Genomic DNA, 21208 nt, shown 5'->3' with positions numbered 1-21208 from the left:
ATTGAGGAATGTCTTACTTAAGGCCTGACTTCAGTCCTGCCTAAAACAATAGATGATGCATGTGAATTTTGGACCCCCTGAAGAGATTGCAATTTGCAATTGTTTTATGCTAACAATATTTAAACAAAAACCTCGTTAGTTAGAGCCGCCCACAAAGAGCATTGAGCTCAAGCAAAGGCCAACTGGTCCGATCCCATGGTCTGATCAAGAGCCATTCTGGTCCGATCATTGAAGTAACACGCCTCGCTCTGCTTGTGTGAATGCTGGTGTGGTGTCCTGTCATGTTTTATACCCATCAGAACATGACTGCGCTTGTACACAAGTTTAATGTTAGGGTTAAATTTACCGCTATATTTTTTTCTCAAAATGCAGCAAAATATTATACGTTTTTGACGTTTTGTCTTTTTTATGGAGCCAGACAGAAAAAAAGTTATAGTTATTAGGCTACGTCATTGCTTCACGTTTCACAACCAGGAAGTGACCAGGAAGCACGAAGCAGTGAGCAGGTTAATGATGATGTGTTTCTCTAGCTGACTGGGGCTGAAAATGTAATACTTTTATCAAATGTAATACTTTAAATCAGGGCACCTTCCATTTGTTATTTAAATTTCTAGAGTGGACAACTCACTGCGTTTTGTTTGCATTCGGGAGACCTATTTATGTGACGAGCGAAACAGCTGGTCATGCATTGTATTCGTTCAGTGTTGTTTACATTATTCATCTGCAGGTACAGTATTGTAATTCATTTAGTAGTTAACCATCTACTTTGTACACTAACGTTTCTACCTAATCGTGTTGTGTGATTATATTCTAGCAGCCATCCATAGATTGTGCCTTAATATTAATACAAAGCTAATAGCAAACCATATTTAACAGATCGAGTTTGTCAATCCACCAGGTATGTGTATGTTTTTGAACCTGCTAGCCTATGGTTAGCCACCTACAAGGTTCAAGTATTTTTATATGATGATGACTACTTCTAAAGTTACATCTTAGCTTAGTCGTCCTGACCCAATATTGTTGTTTTGAGAAAGCGTGTTCAATAGCTATGATTTCATTTTGTGTGACAAACCCTGACTGCCCTCCCTGCCTGTTGGAATAGAAGGCTCTTTGTGTTTCCCTCGTCTTTGGCCCAGTCTTAGTCTGTTTCTCTCACATGTCTCTAATCAGCTAGCTAAACATAGCTAATCAGGAAGACCCTGGTTTAACTCAGAAGGGGAGTTGAGGAGGACTGCATTGGACACAGTTTGTCCAGCATGTGGTATAATTGTTTACATGTCCAGTTTGAGTCTTGTGGCACAACAGCAAGTTTTGTATTTGTTGACGAGATTCCACAACTGACTTTCACATTCATTTTCCATTTCGTATAAGGCTATAGGAGATCGTACTTGATTAATCAAGGTAGGGAGGGAAGGAAAGTTGCAGCTCATTGTTGTACGTGTCCTCACTCCTCTTGCAGAATTGTGACTGTGTGTGAGGCTTCCACCAGCCACCTAGCCTCAGGTCCATCCCCAGCCCCTGCCTCATCCACGAGCCCCAGCTCCCTCCTCTGCTCCAGCCATGCCGTGCTGCCGTCCAAGCCCCTGGCTCTGCTCCCGCTCCTCAGCCTACACCCTGGCCCTGGGCCTGGGCTTCGTCACCCTGGGGACCAGCCGCATCCTGCTGCTCAAGTTCTCCGTCAATGCTGGTAAGCTGATGTTTATCGATGTCACGAAGACCTCACTTGTCCGTTTGGGAGATGTTTAAAGAAGGCTCTGATATTGTAAGTAAGAACTAGACATTTCTGTGGACCACTTATTCGAGCATTACTATGTGGATTGTGTTTCTTTGGCCTAATCTTGATGAGCTAGGCCTTTCAGATTTGCTGTGCAGTCAGCAGCAGCAGCAGTAGCAGTGTACGTTGACATTTCCTGTTTCTTTGTTTATTTCTCTGTCTGAAGAAAACAAGTATGACTTCCTCCCTGCATCTGTCAACCTGCTGGCCGAGGGACTCAAACTCATCTTCTGTCTGGTTATGTCTCTCAGGGTGATTATAAAAGGTAAGAGAACAACAATTACATTATGTTGGACATTAAGGTGTGTGTGTGTGGGAGGGAGTATCTTTTGAGCACCGTGTGTGTTCCAGAGGGTCGTTCGTGCCGAGAGCTGGGCTGTTCCTCTGGCCCCTCATTGCTCAGCTTCATGAAGTGGTCTGTTCCTGCCTTCCTCTACTTCCTGGATAACTTAATCATCTTCTACGTCATGACCTACCTGCAGCCTGTGAGTTCTTCCACATGCTTGGGTTGGAATCATCCTTTAAGCATAATCATTCAAATGATTACCGATAGTGTTTTGGGCAGTTGTTTTGCTCTATCCTTGTTGGTGTGTCTTTCTATAAAAAACCTGTACATCACTTCTCTGTATCTGACCTTTGTTTCTGTTCCTTGTCCTACCTTAGGCCATGGCAGTTCTGTTCTCTAACTTTGTCATCCTGACTACAGCCATTCTCTTCAGGCTTGTGCTGAAGTAAGTGACAACTCATTCGTGTTTTCAACCGGTCTGGACGCACTATATGTCTGTTTATGACGTGTTTTACCTAAAGGTTGTACCACATATCCGGAATGTGGAATAAAGGCTTCAGACGACCTGTTAGGTCTCAATGCTAAAGTGTGTTCGGTGACCACGGCTCCGTCCCTCATCGGCTGTCGTTCCCCTTCAACCACCAGGAGGCGCCTGTCTTGGGTACAGTGGGCCTCCCTTTTGATTCTCTTCCTGTCCATCGTCTCCCTGACGACGGGTTCGGGGGGCAGCCAGCACGCCATGGCGGTGCCGGGCCTCCACCCCGGCCCCCTGACCACACCGACAAACGGCTGCCTGCTCTACACCCAGCAACAAAGGAGCAACAGCAGGTAGATGGATGGATGGGAGGGGAGTCAGGTGGCTGAGCGGTTAGGGAGTCGGGCTAGTAATCTGAAGGTTGCCAGTTCGATTCCCAGCCGTGCCAAATGACGTTGTGTCCTTGGGCAAGGCACTTCACCCTACTTGCCTCGGGGGGGGAATGTCCCTGTACTTACTGTAAGTCGCTCTGGATAAGAGCGTCTGCTAAATGACTAAATGTAAATGTGGATGGATGAATGTATGGATGGACAAATAAAGGCATGAATAGAGGGATGGACAGATGCCAGAGAAGCAGACGGATGGATAGATAGACGACGGAATAGCACGAGCGAACGCAACCCGTCTTCCAGAGCTCATTCTCTCTCTTCTCCCCCATCTCTTCCTCCCGGCGTCCTTGTGTCCCCCCTCCCGCTCAGCGAGTCCTCCTGGGTGTCGTCCCTGCCAGGGGAGGCATGGCGAGGCAGGGTGTTGGCGAGGCTGCGCACCCTGGGGATGGGGCACGTCCTCCTGGTGCTCCAGTGCTTCATCTCCTCCATGGCCAACATCTACAACGAGAAGATCCTGAAGGAGGGAGACCAGCTCGGCGAGAGCATCTTCATACAGAACAGCAAATTGTACGACGGCAAACCCACGTCTGAAATGACACGGCCAGACCGAGCATGGTTGGTCGGTCAGACGGTGGCCTGAGGTTGAACCTCCAACCACCTAGGGTGACGAGGCAAGTTCCAGGATGAAATCAATGTGTGGTTTCTCACGTGGTGTTGCAGGTATGTGTTTGGCGTAGTGTTCAACGGGCTGACACTGACGCTGGGGAGAGAGGCCAGGGGTCTTACCGTGCACTGTGGCCTCCTCTACGGGCATAACATCTACTCCTTGGGCTTGGTGTTGGTCACTGGTGGGTCTCGAACACTTCTAGATATCCCTGTACACATGCACAACAAGCACTACCCGTTCCCCTGCTTCCTTGATGCTCAGATAGATGTATGACTAACCCTATCCATTCCATATGGTTCATTGATCGCGACCGCAGTAACTGAGATCGATAGGATTCAGCCATATTCATTCCGATGAACACAATCCCGATCTTCTCTCCCGTCTGGTTCCAGCGGCCCTGGGTCTGTCGGTGGCCTTCATCCTGAAGTTCCGAGACAACATGTTCCACGTGCTGAGCGGCCAGATCACCACCGTCCTGGTGACGGCCCTTTCGCTCTTCCTTTTCAACTTCCAACCGTCGCTGGACTTCTTCCTGCAGGCGCCCGTGGTGCTGCTCGCCATCTTCGTGTACAACGGCAGCCACGCCAACGACCCGGAGTACGCCCTGCAGAAGGAGAAGCTGCGCGTCGTCAACGGAGAGGTGTTCGAGAGGTCACGGGGGGTGAGGAGAGACAGAGCCACACACGCACGCACACACACAAGCGGTTGGTACCGCCTCAAGATAATACGAAATGAAAGCGTTTGCCTTGCAGTATAGAAGCGCGTCCACATGCAAACACATTCACAGCGACGGCTCGTTCCTGTGTAATGTGATTTGGGCCGAGTGGAAGCAGAGCTGATTCTCTGTAATGAAAAGAGGATTCAGGCTGTTGCCATAGCACCACCTCAGATAACAACATTAGCCGGATAAGATGTAATACATTAGGTGGGGAGTTATGGGCCTCAGATGAGGGAAGGCCTAGCTATGTGTGTACGCTTTATGAGGGCACAGCCTGCGTTGATCTAATATGAAGAAGCTGTAGCTAGCTATGGCGCTAGCAGGAGTTAAGTAGGCTGACAGGTTGAAGGCCCAGGGTGCTCTCGTACATGTCTGTCAGGTTGTGAGTCCTTCACTGATATGCCATGTTAGACTGTTCGGCTGCCTAATGTTACTAATGACATGTCAGTTTGAAGAGGCTGCACATGGTAAGTAAAAGCACTTTAAATTAGAAGTCCACATTTTTCCCTGAAGGAACATCAGTTGTTGCTTTTGGTCGAAAAAAACAATGTATATAAAAGTATATCATGTATGTACTGAAGTAATATAGTAATACTAATAGCATGTACATGGCCATTTTTTATGAAAATCGATAATGTAGAACACAGTGTTAATCTATATGGAAAAGCCGTATTGAGACAAAAGCATGGAACTTTGAACCCCCCCGAAAAAGAACTGTGTGTAATATTTGGTTTGTGTTGTCGTGTAGGATGGGGAGGAGCTGCAGAGGTTGACCAAGGCCAACACAGACAGCGAATCAGAGGAGGAGTCTTTATAGCACTTCCTTATGGCAGCACTGCCGCTGTCGCTGCGAATGGAAATCCTGGTCTTGGACTGTGACATCTCAATCGAAATTCTACTTGTGGTTCTGTGACATCAGTGTGCTTGGTTGTAACATCAAAAGGGACACAAATAACCTTTTGTCACGAGAGCTTTTATTGAACGTTTGTGCCTGTCTTCATGATTATAATGCTGGATGATAGTGGTGTCAAATTTGACATTGTAATGACATTTTATTACTGCTCTGTACAGATTAGGCTAAATGATTGCCCATATTTCTGAAAGGGTATTAATGTGGTGGGGGATAAAATGATTCATCTGGAAGAGTTCATGTCGAGAGGATGTTAGTCCATTTTTTTTTTTTTTTTTTTTTATCTGTGTTTTATCGGTGTTTTGGGAACATTATATTGGTGTGGAAGAAAGATACTGCTATTGAAAGAAGCCTTGTGTGTCTCCTGTGATCACAAGAGTAGTGACTGGATGGTGACCTTGACCTGAACTCTTAAAGCCTTATCAGTGTTCATGTACAGACAACTGATTATATGGAAGCTGAGCATCACATCTCTGGTTTTAGTTTACACGTGAAATGTCCTTCTGTTGTCTTCTACTATTTGCATTTGTATTTAACCATAAAGCTCCAGTATACTTCTGCAGAGTATTAACAGACAATGGAATTGTTAATCATTTATACTATAAAGAGTATATTATTTATATATACATTGTGTATATATATAATATAGTTGTGATCAATGTACAGAAAGATAAGTGTTATCTTGAACTGATGTTTTGCTATTCTAACTGAAGTAACAGTAAGTAACAATACCTTTACCGCTGATTTTGCCAATATGAACGAATATTATCAGACAATAAATGCACTTTTCTGTGAATGAATAATATTTTTCTGTACAAGTATCTTTCAATTACCTGGGAAGTTTTTAGATTGTATTTTCAAATGATACCACTAGGAGGAGCTGTAGGTATGTAGTCACTGTAAATGAATGACAAACAGTATAAACAGCCTGGTTGGTGAACAACATACTCCACTCAGGGTTAAATACTGGTTGTAAACACAGTTTAATTTGTCAAATAGTATAAATAAGAACAATGTATACAGTAGCAAATTAACTTTTTAAAAGAGAGGAAACTGTTTTGTGTGGGAGCTTTCCCCCAACCAGTTGTATTGCTGATCTCAGATATTGATTTACCTTGACTCATGATAACATATCAATAAATAGCTACACAAGCTTAGTCTTGTTTTAGTCTTTATCTACAGAAGACAGATCCACATTGAGAGGGAGACTTTAGCCAGGAAGGCGAGTGAAGCAGAATGTCTCGTCCAAACAGTGTTGGCTTGAACAGAAATGAGAAGTATAAAGACTTGAGAATTGAACTCATGGAGCTGCCTAGTTCCAGTACGGGTTCTAGGTTCTTACAGATGTAAAAGAACTGTATACGTGTAAGCAATATGGTAAATGCCATTTATAAGTGCTACAAAGATTTTAGGAACCCCACCCGCAGATGTGTGCCGACTAGGGACAGGGGCGAGGGTAAAGACCAGAAGCCAATATGGAACTACCCCGTTCCATTGACAACTTAAGCCTATGACAGAAAGGCATTATATAAACCACACCCGCTTCAACCCCATCTTAGTAACCGTAGCCCTGGTGGTAGGCATCCTGGTAGCCGTCGTAACCGTGGTGATGGTATCCGTAGCCCCCGTATTCGTCCTCGGGGCAGCGCATGCCCAGGGACTGCTGGATGGCCATCTCCTGGCGTCGCAGCTGCATGGAGTCCACCAGGTCGTAGATGATGGCCATGGACCACATGGGAGACGGGTACCAGGACTTGACGTTGCCGTCCTTGCCCACCAGCAGCATGGAGAAGTACTCCGGGCTGATCTGGAAGTAGTTCCTGATGTCCTTCACCAGGGTGGCAGACAGACCCTCTCGGTCCACGGTGGCGCTGCCTGGTGAGGGGAGGAGTGGAGGGAGGGATGGAGGGAGAGGGGGATGGATGGATTCAGGGATCATCTGTGGTTGCGTCAGCGTGTCTTTGAGGTGGAGATCAATGGCAAGCACAGAACAGGGGCCAGAGAGGGAGGTAGAACACTAGGGGAAGAGCTGGGTGAGAAGCAGGGGTGGAGGGGAGGTACCGGGGGGCAGAGCTGGATGAGAAGCAGGGGTGGAGGGGAGGGACAGGGGGGCAGAGCTGGGTGAGAAGCAGGGGTGGAGGGGAGGTACAGGGGGGGCAGAGCTGGGTGAGAAGCAGGGGTGGAGGGGAGGGACAGGGGGGCAGAGCTGGGTGAGAAGCAAGGGTTGAGGGGAGGAACTCTGGAGTAGAACTGGGTCAGCAGCAGTGGTTGACTGGAGGAACAGGGGGCACAAGCTGGGTCTGTAGGCTGGTTCAGTGCAGCAGCTGAGCAAAGCTGCTTGTGTCAACAAAACACCACGAATCTGCATCAAAGAGCACTGTAGAGCACCTGACTTTGACATGGCGTGTGTGTGTGTGGGGGGGGGGCACTGTATGTGTGTCTTGTTTGTTTTTCAGAAAGCCAGTTCCTAATACATACTGTAGGTTAACATTAAAGGTGTCTTACCATTTATAGGATAGAGCTCCAAGACGCCTCCCATATCTGCTGCGTCCATGCCGACCAATTTCAGAATGGAGATGTGTCTTAGGCCTGGGTCACCATGGAAACGCCCGCAATATGGAGAACAACAGGAAACAGACGAAATGTTTACACATTCGAACGTCGAGGAATAGCAAATAACATATTTGATCGATCGAGTATCTGTCACAAACGGTTTATTGTATCGCAGCACACAGAATGCCAATCGGTTTATTCACACAGAGTGTGGATTCACTTTGTTCATGTGCATTTGGATGTATATAATTAGAACCATGCTTGGGTGTGTTTGGTTGACGGAAGTGGAACGGGGAGGGCTGCTGAGCAGAGCGCGGACAGAAAGCTGCCACAGCCACATGAAACAGAGGGCTGGGCTGTGCGAAGAGAGGTGAGAGCCAACAGCTGAATACCGCGGCAAAACCTCCCAGCACAGTCAGCAGGACTGGCTCTTTGTTGGATGGAGATAGAGAGCATGAAAGAGAGAGAAAGACAGAGAGAGAGAGAGAGAGAGAGAGAGAGGCAGAGAGAGGCAGAGAGAGAGAGAGAGAGAGAGAGAGAGAGAGAGAGAGAGAGAGAGAGAGAGAGAAGAGAGAGAGAGAGAGAGAGAGAGAGAGAGAGAGAGAGAGAGAGAGAGAGAGAGAGAGAGAGAGAGAGAGAGAGAGAGAGGAAGATAAATGGAAACAGGCAGAAGAGAAACAAAGTGAGTGAGAAAGAGTGGGGGAGAACCAGAGTGAGAGAGAGAGAGAGAGAAAGAGAGAGAGAGAGAAAGAGAGAGAGAGAGAGAGAGAGAGAGAGAGAGAAAGAGAGAGAGAAGAAAAAAAAGAATAATTGAGGCCAGCCAAGAAAACAGATGAGGGAAATCCTCGGCCTGTAGATAAACAACGTCTCTCTTTATCTGTGTTTGTTGAAATAAAGCACTTTTTGAGTAATTCTATTACAGTTTCCAGACAGTTGGAAAAGTTTGCCAAATGGCTTGCTATCACGACACTGGAATGCTGTTGTCATACAGATCAGAGCAGTGGAACGGGCAAAGGAAAAGGCGATTCATGACTGATTGGTCAGGCTGATAGGCTGTTTTTGTGATAGATTTTTTGATGCGCTGACTCACCCAAGTTACAGGCTTGGCTTGTTAAAGCATACAGCTGCTGCTGATAGGCCCACTCCTCATCGTTGGGGGCGGAGATAAGAAACAGGCGACGCCTCCAACGGAACCTGAAATGGTTTGCGGAATGGTTGAACGGAATTCACGTCTCCGTAGAAACATATGATATGTCGGGTTTTTTTGTTGCGAGAGTAAATCATTCACAAAGCATGATTATAAAAGTGACTTATTCCTGAAATGAACTAAGTTACTACTGAACTGCACACACAGACTTACGGACGCACACAAACACACAGTTCAGCATCTGAGAGGAGCCAAGTTGAGCTCATAAAAGTAGTGTACATTGTGATCCAGGCGATAACTGTGACCAGAGAAACAGGTGCAGCATGCTCCCTGGCGAGTTATGTACAGTTTAATAGGAGACAGGCCATGTGTATTTATAGATTCAACCCATACATTTCAGGAGCCGACCCATTTTGACCAAGCTCAAAATGCCACTGCACCTCTGATTGTGTCTGTGTGTGTGTATGTGTGTGTGTGTACAGTATGACTATGCTTCTGAGCAGAGGCAGGATACCTGGACAGGAAGTTCTCGAGTGACCTGGGCTTGTCCTCCTTCTTACACTCCACTCCGTTCTTTTTCTGCTCCTCCATCTCCCGGATGCGAGAGGAGAACGTGTCCACATAGTCAAACACGGCCTTCATGGCGATGGGAACCTCGTAGAATTGCTGTGATTGGAGGAATGAGAATTACTGGTGGTGGAACAAACCAAATTTGTACACCCATCATTGGCGTCACACTGGGAGAAGGAATGATTATATCTTAACCATTACTGTGAGGACGTTTTGAAGTAAATCTGTTTCATAAAAAAAATTGGGCATCACAAAAACGACAGTAAATGGCTGGTGACTATACATGATCTTATAAAACGTGCTTTAAAAAGACAATGGTTTGCGTATGGGAAACATTTAGCATCATCAGTAGTTTTGCTTTCAGAAAATCAAATTGGTGCTGGGATTGGTGCTCGAATGAATATTTAATTTTATAGGTCTAAAAATACAGTTATAGAGTTTTACGATCCATGACACTGTTCTGGGAAACTGGAGCCTGCTTTACCTCCATCTCTCTCTCCATCCAAATGTCTACCATCTTTCTCCTCTCCCTCTCAATCTCTCTCTTTCTCTCTGCTCTCTCTCCCCTCTCATACACAGGTTCAGTGCCCTGTCTTTTTTTTTTTTACTTCTCAGAACACTGGCTTCTTTGTTTATTAGTCTGAAAACGACCACAGTCTACGCTGGCATGGACACACAGAGTCACAGACAGACATGCCGAAAAGTGAGAGAAAGAGAGAGAGAGACAGGAATATCTGTTTGGTATTGCTTATTGTTTCAGGTGTGACAGTAAATCGATGTACAGAGTCGTATGGAGAAATCGTAGTGCACAGATGGGTTGCTAAAGGGACTGGAGCCGATGCACTGATTGAGTGGTGTACACTCAACCCAATGTCCACCTGGCAGACAGTACATCAGTGGTGTAACCCAATGGCCGCCTGACACAGTATGTCAGTAGCGGAGGCAGAAGAAGCCATATCTATCGACGATGAATGTACTTGTTCTTGTTTTTAGAATACGCTTTATCGTTCGCAAAGTCTTCGCTGCATGCAGTGGGTCGTGTGTGGCCGCACCTTCGCTCTCATGTCGGTGTCCGTGACGACCATGTAGAAGTCGTTGTAGGTCATGCCAAAGTCCTTCCTCAGCTCTGTGATCAGATCGTGGTTCACCAGATCCTCCTGGCGAAGTCCCTTCATCGTCTTGTCATCCTCTGGAGGAGAGGACACCAAAGAAGAAGAGAGGGAGTCAGAGAGACAGAGGAAGAGGGAGAGACACTGAGAGAGAACAGGCTCATTTAGCTTGACCAGGATATACAAAGAGAGAGGGCAATTAAGACATATGGCATGCTGTATGTGTACATTTCAGGCAAACTGGTCCTGAAGAGATGGACCGAACTTGTCTTCATCACCACAGACTGTTATGTATTAGTGAACAGAAGACTGGATACACTTTTACTGGACATGGGCATAGATCTTATTGAACAACATTGGGTCACGTCAATTCTAGATTGGTGCAGACAGTATGGATCAAACAACAAAGCAGAACATTCTTTCAGATCCTGTCCACTCCAGTAATGATGATACCAATCCATGATATATACCTTAGAAGAACATGCACAACAATACCATCTTTGGTAAAGAAAATATTTAAAAAAACATTAGTTTGACCTTGTAAGGAGAGCTCTATGGTGGTCTGGAATATTTGACTAACACTTACACAGACCACAGCCAAAGGCCTTAACTGTGCACACACGTGTACATACATACAAGCATGCATACAGCACACATGTTTACACACCACTGTATGCACGACACTGTGGAGAACTTGTTCCATCATATACCATTCAAAAGACTACTTGTGTACACACACAAAAACATATACCGTACACAGACACATGCATGCATGCATGCACACACACACACAGACACACACACACACACACTGACCCTTTGGTCAGCAAGTGGAACAAAACTGTAACTACCGTTCACTTCTGTACGTGGGTGGGGTCATATGACCTCACCTCAGAACTTTTTCCGGTATTCGGCGTACAGAACTCTTTCCACGCAGGTCGTTAGACTACTTCAGTTTTATACAGAAGGGTTGTGTCCTAACACACCCTAACTAGAGGCTTCAGATCCAGACGTCCATAAAATGTGTCTGTAATGGTAAATTACCCGATGACAAGGCATATCCCATTAAAAAAACAGTTGTGATGCTGGGTCCTATGAATAAGAACTGTGTGTGCATGAGCATTTGTGTGTTTGTGTGTGTGTGTGTGTGTGTTTGTGTGTGGATGAGCTAACTCTCTCCAGCTAACACATCAGCTGCAGGGGAAGCAAACTTCCCCCTTGGCTGAGATGATGAACTAGGAAGGTATTTGCTCCCAATCCCACACATAACAATAACACTCACCTCTCTGCGAGTGTGTGTGAGTGTGTGTGAGTGTGTTTGTGCTTTTTCGCTCAGCTCTGACACCAGCTGATAGACTCTGGTGACACACAAAGACAAAAAACTCACAACAAAAGGGAATATTGTACCGTTGTCCCTCACAGAGATCAGGTGATATAGATTTGTCTTACTGCCGGTAAAAACTTGATTTGATTCATAAATCTGTTATAAAATGTTGGTGTTGGCACTGGGCTACCTAACTTGCTGATACAGGAGGGCTTTGTGCCCTTTCCCAGAACCCCTTGGGGGAAACCCAGACTTCAGCATGTTGAGAAACTGTGTCCACGGTAGCCAAGGGCCAAAAACCTTTTTATAGTCTGCAGTCCTATCTCACTGTTGAACAAGACCTCAAACAGAAAACAAAGTTTCTACACATGGCAAGGAATGGAAAGTGGAAGAGGAAAGGTGGAGGGGTGAAGGAAGAGAAAGGAGAAGAAAGTGTTAGAAAAGGTTTAATGGGAGTAGGTGGAGAAAAAATGGAAGGGAGAAAAGGTAGAGACGGTTAGAGAGTAACAGGAGAGAGAAACGTTTAAGAAATGCAGGGAGAAAGACTAGACACACATACATAGAGAGTAGCAGGGAAAGGAAGGAGCTGGGAGAGAGAGGTGGTGAGGGGTGAGAGAGGGGTAGGAGAGAGAGGTGGTAAGGGGTGAGAGAGGGGTAGGAGAGAGAGGTGGTAAGGGGTGAGCGAGGGGTAGGAGAGAGAGGTGGTGATGGGTGAGAGAGGGGTAGGAGAGAGTTAAACACAATTTCCTCTGGCCTGTGGGGACCGGTAGACAGTGTGGCCATCTTCAGGGTGTTACTGTTCCCGTGCTGCCTGTCTGAGAACCTCTAGGCTGTGGGCCCAGGCCGACACTCTGCAGACACGTGGAGGTCTGGTGTGTCTCGAGGTGGGGGGATGAGTATTAGCAGGAGGGGTGAAGTAAGGACAGGGAGCAGGACTTTGATGCACTGATACAAGACAGACACATATACTGTGACAGTGTTCTAGGGCCGGGGCTCAGGACCAGAGACCTGGAGGACAAAACAGTGATTTGGACCTAACACAGTTAAACTTGAACTCTGACCCTGCAGTTTGGCCAGGAAATCCCATGCGGTGAAGGGAGGGGAAATGAGGGATCTGTGTTTCCTGTTGCCCGATTACTGATCACTGATAGGAAATGATAGCACGCACAGATATTTGTAAACTAACAGCACTTGCCAGCTGAATACCATATAACTCGACTGAGTATGTTCTATACTGCACAGTTGGACTACATACCCAGCTGGTAGTGGTCAATCTTCATGGTGGAGTTGGTGAGGGAGCCAAAGATAGTAATAATGGACACCTTCCTAATGGCCATCTCGCACACGTTCTCCAGGTATTCATCCCTCTGCTGCACATACATGCTGTTCTCCTCACCGGGGGCTGTGATGATCTGGAGGGAGGGATGAGGGGATGAAGGAGGGGTGTGGGGAAAGGGGGGATGAGAAGAAGTAAGCACACACGTACAGTAAATGAGCTGCATAAATACACACACACACACACGTGCGCGCACACACCCACGCACATACAAAAACACACACCTGAGTGTACACTGGGAGGTACTTGTGTTGACATTGCAGCCCTGGGAGAGGATGGGGGTTGTGGTTTCCCACTCTGCCCCTCCTCACAGCTCTAATAAGAATGTAGACAGGCTGCGGAGCACTGCTTACACTCTCTAGCAATACCACCGCACGACACAGTCTACTGGAACGCTGTATACAGTCCACTAGAAAGCAGATACAGCAGTCTGCTATACACCAACTGACAGTCTACTGTACTAATACACTGACAGAGTCTGTAGTCTACTTCCCTCCTGACATGGAGTCTATTGGGATTTAGCTATTCTAACCAGTGTCTGTATTTGTGTACATTTAGGTCATGTGTACTGTGTTTGGTTCATGTGTAGTTAAAATATGTGGTACATAAATGGGGTTGAATAAATGGTGTATTCATAGTACTGTATGGGTTTTATGTGTTGTATGTGTGCATAGTGTGGACTTAGCACATACCACCAGCCGTCTCCTGCCCTCAAAGTAGTCGAGGAAGGTGGCCAGGGATCCCTTAGCTGGGGGGGGCTTTTTGGTCGGCTTCTGGTACTCCTCTTTCTCGTTGTGCTTGGATGCTTTTTTACCGTTTTTCTTTCCATTGCTCTTCCCTTCCTTCCCTGGCTTCCCCCCTCTCCTCTCTGCTTTCTCTCTCTTGGAAGCCTTGTCCGGTCTATCGCTCTTTTTCTTCTTCTTGTCGCTCTTCTCGTGCTTGACTTTGACCCTCTTGGTGGGGGTGATCTCCGGGGTGACCTCCAGGATGACCTCTGGCTCCTCGGGGTTGCTGGCTGTTGGCTGGCCCACCTCATACTTATCCTCATACTCGTTATTCAAATACTGGGAAATGACAGAGAACAACAGAAGTGTGTGACCTTTTACTAGGTGGAAAAAAGTACATGATTGTTGGTAATCCTACATTTTCTACAAATTGGACTGAATTCAACAGAACTGATTTTAACGATAACATCAATTGTACACATTCATTGGGCCTATTTTGAGTTGCAGTTTGGGTCAGTTGTAATGGCCAAAGTAGTTTTGTTTTGGTTGACACCTCCATAAAAAATACTATTTCAATCTAGATTGACAGTAGTGCTATCAGCGTAAAATCCCTGATTACATCCTAATGTGACACATGACTTAATCACCCCAAGGCAGCATCCTAACTACAGCCTACATAATCTAGATATTTTTGCTCATTAAACGTTTTGCAAGACATTGTAGAACAAGCCTACTGTGCAAAAACATGGAAATGAAAAAACGACAACCGCGTCACGTTATGGCTCGTGAAAAGCCTCTATAGAAAGGAACTGCAAATGACCACCACAACCCTAATTCTACTAATGCACAAACATGTTTTTGAGCTACGAGCTTCCGTACCTTTCCTCCATTCTTCCTCTTGGTGGGCTTGGTCTTGGACGGCTTGTGAGAGGTGGGCACCAGCCCGTCCTGTTTCCGGCTGTGGGCTTCCTTTCCATTCTTGTCAGTGCGGTTATCCCCAGCAGGGGTGGTCTTGGGCGGGTGCCTCTCCCTCCCCCTGCGGAGGGAGGGGTCTGGGGTGGTGCGGGAGGCTGGCAGCCAATGTGCTGTGGTCTGGGCTTTGGTGGGTCTTGGAGTCGTGACGGTGGTGGTCTGTTTGGTTGTAGTAGGGCGTTTGGTTGTGGTGGTCGTTGTTCGCCTTGTCGTGGTTGTGGTAGGTTTGGTTGTGGTTGTGGTAGGTTTAGTTGTGGTTGTGGTAGGTTTGGTTGTGGTTGTGGTAGGTTTGGTTGTGGTTGTGGTAGGTTTGGTTGTGGTGGTGGTGGTAGGTTTAGTTGTGGTTGTAGTACATTTAGTTGTGGTGGTGGTAGGTCTAGTTGTGGTTGTAGTTGCTCTTGTCGTGGTGGTTGTGGGTTTTGTGGTTGTGGTAGTTGTTGTCGTTGTCGTGGAGACAGTTGCTGGCCTCATCATTACTTGCTTCCTGTCAGGCCTCCCAGCTATGGGCATGTCAACTTGTCTACCTATCAAAAGATAACACCCAGAGAGCTTTAGTACACCAACACTGTCTGTAGCTCAAACCAAATACACCCATCACTTCACATGTTCTGGGACACATATCCTTCTTGTAATATGTACAATCAAGAAAATATAATATCGATGACCAAGAAATTACATGTAATTGCATGAACAATCAGTCAAAATAAAGACTTGTGCTGTGATTTGGAAGTGAAGCAGAATGGGAGATTAGGAGTTCGAAATCGAAATCTAAAACTGCACTTCTCTAGCTTGTCATAAACAGCGGCCCCATATCAAGTTAATTCAACTCTTTTCACGTAAAACTAGACATTTTTGTGAGGAAAGATATCTGTTTTCTCCGTGTTCTCGTTTTTTGTATGGTAACAGTTGACAGGTCCCCACACCATCTCACCAGTCGCTGTGCCCTCCTCCACCTGGCCTTCTACCCCCGCTCCTTTACACTTCTGGATGAAGCCCTTCTGCCTCAGCTTCTCCAGCTTCCTCATGGGCGCCTGGTCGATGACCTCATACACAGCCTCCAGCCTGACGGGGTAGGGGTACCTCTCTTCTACCTGCAGGGTCTTCCTCAGAAGCACCATTCCGAACTTGCCTGTCAGAGGTACAACGTCACGTTATTGTCAGCATTATTAGTAATACAAAATTCGAATTTAAATTTGTGTAATCTATCTCTCTCTCTCTCATTCTCTCTCTCTCTCTCTGTTTACTTCTCGGTCTACTTCTCTGTCTATCTCTCTCTCTTTCACACACAAACATAGCCTTGTCCACCAGATGTGAGCAGATGTACGTGTCTGTACCTTTCTCTAGCTTGAGGAAGCTCATGAGTCGGGGGATGATGGCTGTGTCCAGCGGCTCCTCCATCACTTTGCCTTCCTGGGTGATCCGCCTCACCTTCCCGCCCATCTCCCCCTCCTCGTGGAACATCACGATCTGTTGCACATGGCGGTCTGCCAGCTCGCAGTACACATCTGGCTTTAGGAGTGACATCATCAGCCGGTAATACCCGTCTGACTCGTGGGGTGCCGAGATAACCAGGACCCGGTTTTTCCCCGCAAAGCTTGCCAGGAGGTTAGGCGAGCCTGCATTGTTTGGCATTCTGGCGACTCTGGCCCGTGCCCCGGGAGTGCCCTCATCCTGGAGCACGCCAGGCTGCGGTGGTTTTCCGGCCTGGCCCAGCCCGCCCCCCCTCCTCCCAGCCCCTGCCAGCGAGATCCTTCCTCTCCTTCTGCTCTGTCCAGCTGCAGCACTGGCGGGAGGACCAGAGCTCTGGTCAGCCTGCATGATCTCTCCTCGTTTGATTCTGGACCCTGTGTTTATAGGCGAAGTGCCAGGGCGCACGCCGGCGACAGTGCGGTCCCTGCCGGAACCAAACGGCTGAAGACGCCCCAGTCTGGTGCGTCGGCGCAAGGTAATCCGTTTGAGGTGCGCCTGTCTGTCGGCTTCACCTGCCCATGTTAGCAGACTCAGCAGGGCCAGACCCAGGACAAACTCTCCCCGCATTTTAAAAATGTAAATCAAAGTAAACACTCCGGTAAAGGAAGATGGTGAAATATCCAGCAATGGACATGAGATCTTGGTGCGTGCTTAGTGCATTTGTCCTCGCGTATTACATTTGTATTTAGCAACGGATGCAAAACTAGAATGTAAGAAAGGTGCATACACTACTGTGTCGTGTTTGAGAGCATACCTTCACTTTTCACAGCGGAACACCAAGTAACGCACAGCCCTACTTTACTGTCTGTATCAACCCAGCTGCCACATGAACACTGAGGGATTACAGGAAACTATTACGGACTGTCATCCACCTCTATATCACTGGTTTTATTAGCGATCTTCCCGTTGTATCCAGAACCGTTATCTCAAACGCACAGTTTACTGCTCCGTGGCATTTACGCTACATAATAAATGTCAGAAATGTAACTAATGTTCTAATGCAATTATTCCAAAACTAGAAATGTAATACTCACTCAAAAAGCTTCTTAATTGAAAAAAGTTCTGTACAAAATGAGGAAAGTTATTTATCCTCAAAACTAGCTGCACATGAAATGCTTTCCACCCGACAAAATAAAGAAACTTTACGCAGAATGACTCCAGATCCAGTAGGAAACCTGTCCATAACCACTGACTTGCTGCTCTGGGAAACGCAGTTCCCTCTCTTGACTTGTGCTCTGGAAGTTATCCCAGAATGTCCACACCAACCTCAGTCTCCCAACTTTCTTGGCGACGCCGCAGCATGAGCCTCGGCATTGACAGTAGGTTACCAGAATAAAGAAAAAACTACTGAAAATGATTCATTTATCTCGAGGTTCGAACATCTGATTCGAGATTTGAATTACAAGTAGGCCTACATACACAAAAAGTTATTTCCAATAAACCCACCTTGATTTTATGATTATTAACATCAAAGATACCATTTAAATGGTAACCCCTCCGTGGAGAACGCTGAAAGAGAAATGACCGTATAGCGCACTTCAGTCAAGTTCCTCCCATAAAGTCTGACAAGAGACGCCCCCTGCCCGCTCCTTTTGCCTTTGATTCATCCGAAACAGACAGACCAGGTTTTCCCATGTACCTTGTCCAAAAGGGAGTGTATAAACCAGGGTATTACTGTAAAGCTGTCTGGACACGGACCATTTCAAAAGGAACGGAGAGCGGTGGTAAATTTAGACTGTAAGCGGTCGGCCGTCGGTCTCCACTTAACTAAAAGTCCACCGTACACAGGGCAATGGGGTGCAATTACTGTACACGAGACTGTTTATTATAGGCAACTTTATATAATTACAAGGAATATTGACGGTTTTCCCATAACGAGTGTAGCTCAGTGGTAGACAGTGGTTGTCTTCAAAGTAAGAAGTAGCAGGTCCATTTTTTGTTCCCGACATTGTTTTGGATATAAACATCTGATAAATAAACATAAATAATTAATATTATATTGTCAAAGTTTCGTTATTATTTACAGTTTTTCTAGTTTTAAATTGAATAAATAAGGAACCCTCATCAATAATACTGACAAACAGGGAACAGATGGAATAAGGAGAATTATTGTCTAGCCCCTAACCCGATCATCCAACCTGCTCAGTTACCACTGCTGTCCCGAGGATGATGGACAAACCCGGTGTCAGGCAGGAAGCAACACTGAGAGGACAGCAGGTGGTTCTGGACTCTGTTGCCCAGGACACCTGGGGTAGTGATGAGCTGTGTTGGAATAAACCCGGATGTGCTGTGCTGTGCTAGATTGGCTGATGACAGGTCTGCAAGCTGTTTCCTGTCTGCTCCTGTCAGAACCAAAGACCAGATCTGAACCACCTTCAGCATACGGAGTCCATCAGCTGGATCGTCCATGCACTACACCGGCTGTAATTACAGTCTGCATGCACAGTCAGTGCGGTTTCAGCCCACTAAAGAGATTTCTGCAAACTCCGAAGTCTCACACACTCTAAGCCTACATGGAAATTACTAGAAGAACTCCAGCAGCAACATGTTCTTTATTTAATTTGGAAAAGGCCTTTATTACAGACTCTTAATACAGGCACGTGACATGGACCCACATGCACACTGAGGTATACGTTCGCGCACACACAAGCGCACAAATGCACACACAAAAACAAACACCCAGACAGACACGCACCACATAACTGATGGCACATGTCCTCATAACCCACGCCCCGAACAGATGGCAATACAGGCATGTGAGACAAGTGCTGAGGCTTTGAGCTGGTTCCTCTCTCTGAGCGCTTCACAGGGCCAGCCTGAAGAGGATGAGGCTTGATCCTTCACTTCCTGGTCATAAGTCAGAGGTCAGAGTTCATCTGGGGTCAAGCCAATTGTCCTGACCTTTGATCCTTTTCCGCAAGACCTGTCTCAGTGTGTCTGTGTCTGTGTATGCCTGTGTTTTGGTTAACATTGCCAAGATACTTCAGGGTAGAATCAAACTGTTATCTGCATTTGACATCTCATGGAAATCTCACACTTGTCTGTGGTGCTCATGTTCAGCTCAAGCGAGGTGTGTGTGTTCATGTGTGAGCACCTCACGGGCATGACAAAATGAGTTGATATATGGATGTGTGTCAACACTGACACTTCTTGTTCAAATGTAGCTTTTGCAGATAAAACAGCATGTTACGATTTCAATAGACTCTGTTAATATCCGCTATAAAAGTGCTGGCTGGCTGGCTGACTGACTGGGTCTGGATGTGTGGAACCCATCTTACTCCTGCTCCATCTCCTGCTTTTCCTCCTGCTTCCAGTCCTCCTCCTCCTTCCTCATATCCGCCTCCTCCTGTTCCTCCTCCTCCTGCTCCTCCTCCTCCTCCTTCTCCTCCTGCTCCTCTTCCTGCTCCTGCTCCTCCTCCTGCTCCCAGTCCTCCTCCTCCTTCCTCATATCCGCCTCCTCCTGCTCCTGCTCCTCCTCCTCCTCTTCCTCCTGCTCCTGCTCCTCCTTCTCCTTTTCCTCCTGCTCCTGCTCCACTCCGCTCCACTCCTCCTCCTCCTCCTCTTCCTGCTCCTCCTCTTCCTCCTCCTCCTCTTCCTGCTCCTCCTCCTCCTGCTCCTCCTCTTCCTGCTCCTCCTCTTCCTCCTGCTCCTCCTGCTCCTCCTCCTGCTCCTCCTCTTCCTGCTCCTCCTCTTCCTGCTCCTCCTCTTCCTTCTGCTCCTCCTCTTCCTGCTCCTCCTCTTCCTCCTGCTCCTCCTCTTCCTCCTGCTCCTCCTCCTCCTGCTCCTCCTCCTCCTCCTGCTCCTCCTCTTCCTGCTCCTCCTCCTCCTGCTCTTACTCCTCCCATATCCCATTTCTTATGACGAGATTAAGCGGTTTGAAATGGCTCAATGATCTAGCCCAGAATATGACATGCACAGTAACACCATGACACCAAGTATCCAGTCTGTGGCCCTTTTCACCTTTGACCTCTTAGTTGCCCTGTCAGGTCAATGAGAGGGGACACAACCTTCCTTCGACCTCTGGTGAGTTCCACACACACAAAGACGAGCATACTTTCTCATGCAGTGAGAATGTCTGATTCAAAAGATTCTTTCCATTTTCAGTTAGCTCGGGAGTAGTATTGCAGATGTCAGAAGGCTACCTCCTATTGGCTGAGAGCAAATCCTTATTATGGGAAGTGATGAGTTAACAGACAGGCAGTAGGTGAATCATACCCAGAAGAGAAGCAGCTAGCCTGTTTGTCAGGCTGTCTGTTTGGTTGTGAACACATCCTATCTGCTACCCTGCAACTAAGCGGTTTTGCTACTGACCTTCACTGGAAAAGCTTGTCACTGATCCACAAAAAAATATGAAGTTGAGCGTGGGAGAAGGCCTCTCACAGTGGTAGCTGTAAACAGGGTAAACATCAAACTGTTGTCCCAATGATTGTAACTGATTGTAACTGTAGTACTGTTATGTAGTATGGGAACCTGTACAGTAGAATGTCAAATGGAAAAAGGTTTCCAGACTCCCACAACGACCACACAAAACACTACTGTTTCCATTCTGGAAGCACATGAAAGAGAATGGGATTATTTAAATAGTCTTTTAGGGGCTCAGGTGTTCTGGAACATTCTCAGGTCAGAAAATCTGCAGAGTTTGAGAAAGGTCAGATACTGGCGGCGTTGCAAAAAAATCGAAGGGAAACTCCCATTACCGCTCCATCTTTCCAGCCCTCCTTTCCTCAGACTCTCAGTTTCTCTAGCTCCTCCAGCCTCTATCTTGAAGCTTTCCACATCAGCA

At 46.8% G+C, this 21208-nt stretch overlaps 2 protein-coding genes across 3 annotated transcripts; one reads left to right on the top strand and one right to left on the bottom strand.

Moving 5' to 3' along the window:
- Positions 1-474: 474 nt before the first annotated feature.
- Positions 475-6024, top strand: slc35a5 (solute carrier family 35 member A5). 2 transcript variants are annotated; one of them, XM_067255503.1, is made up of 10 exons: positions 475-727; positions 1460-1687; positions 1941-2039; positions 2126-2259; positions 2438-2505; positions 2706-2888; positions 3294-3491; positions 3645-3772; positions 3984-4252; positions 5058-6024. In XM_067255503.1, the coding sequence occupies exons 2-10, from the start codon at positions 1561-1563 to the stop codon at positions 5124-5126; spliced, it is 1275 nt and encodes a 424-aa protein (XP_067111604.1). In that variant the 5' UTR covers positions 475-727; positions 1460-1560; the 3' UTR covers positions 5127-6024. The 2 variants fall into 2 exon arrangements, with proteins under 2 accessions (XP_067111604.1, XP_067111596.1); XM_067255495.1 differs by having other exon boundaries at positions 3984-4295.
- A 161-nt stretch (positions 6025-6185) lies between these two features.
- Positions 6186-17687, bottom strand: ccdc80 (coiled-coil domain containing 80). The gene is made up of 10 exons (XM_067255481.1): positions 16290-17687; positions 15887-16084; positions 14863-15479; positions 13951-14322; positions 13178-13334; positions 10542-10678; positions 9434-9585; positions 8863-8966; positions 7725-7808; positions 6186-7094 (listed from the first exon to the last, which is right to left on the bottom strand). The coding sequence occupies exons 1-10, from the start codon at positions 16990-16992 to the stop codon at positions 6775-6777; spliced, it is 2844 nt and encodes a 947-aa protein (XP_067111582.1). The 5' UTR covers positions 16993-17687; the 3' UTR covers positions 6186-6774.
- Positions 17688-21208: the final 3521 nt, after the last annotated feature.

Source organism: Osmerus mordax, chromosome 2 (assembly GCF_038355195.1).
Source record: "Osmerus mordax isolate fOsmMor3 chromosome 2, fOsmMor3.pri, whole genome shotgun sequence".
Lineage (NCBI taxonomy): Eukaryota > Metazoa > Chordata > Actinopteri > Osmeriformes > Osmeridae > Osmerus > Osmerus mordax.
Note: the sequence above shows the minus strand (reverse complement) of the source record. Positions and strands in the feature narration are given on the sequence as shown.

Bases quoted from the DNA above. Each gene is read 5' to 3' on its own strand.
- ccdc80 (XM_067255481.1), bottom strand. From the start codon at position 16,992: ATGCGGGGAGAGTTTGTCCTGGGTCTGGCCCTGCTGAGTCTGCTAACA. The intron at 14,323-14,862 runs GTACGGAAGCTC...GTCATTTCCCAG, and splicing joins AGAGGAAGAATGGAGGAAAG to TATTTGAATAACGAGTATGA. The intron at 9,586-10,541 runs GTGCGGCCACAC...CTCCAATCACAG, and splicing joins ACACCGACATGAGAGCGAAG to CAATTCTACGAGGTTCCCAT.
- slc35a5 (XM_067255495.1), top strand. From the start codon at position 1,561: ATGCCGTGCTGCCGTCCAAGCCCCTGGCTCTGCTCCCGCTCCTCAGCC. The intron at 3,492-3,644 runs GTACGACGGCAA...GTGGTGTTGCAG, and splicing joins TTCATACAGAACAGCAAATT to GTATGTGTTTGGCGTAGTGT. The intron at 4,296-5,057 runs GTTGGTACCGCC...GTTGTCGTGTAG, and splicing joins CGCACGCACACACACAAGCG to GATGGGGAGGAGCTGCAGAG.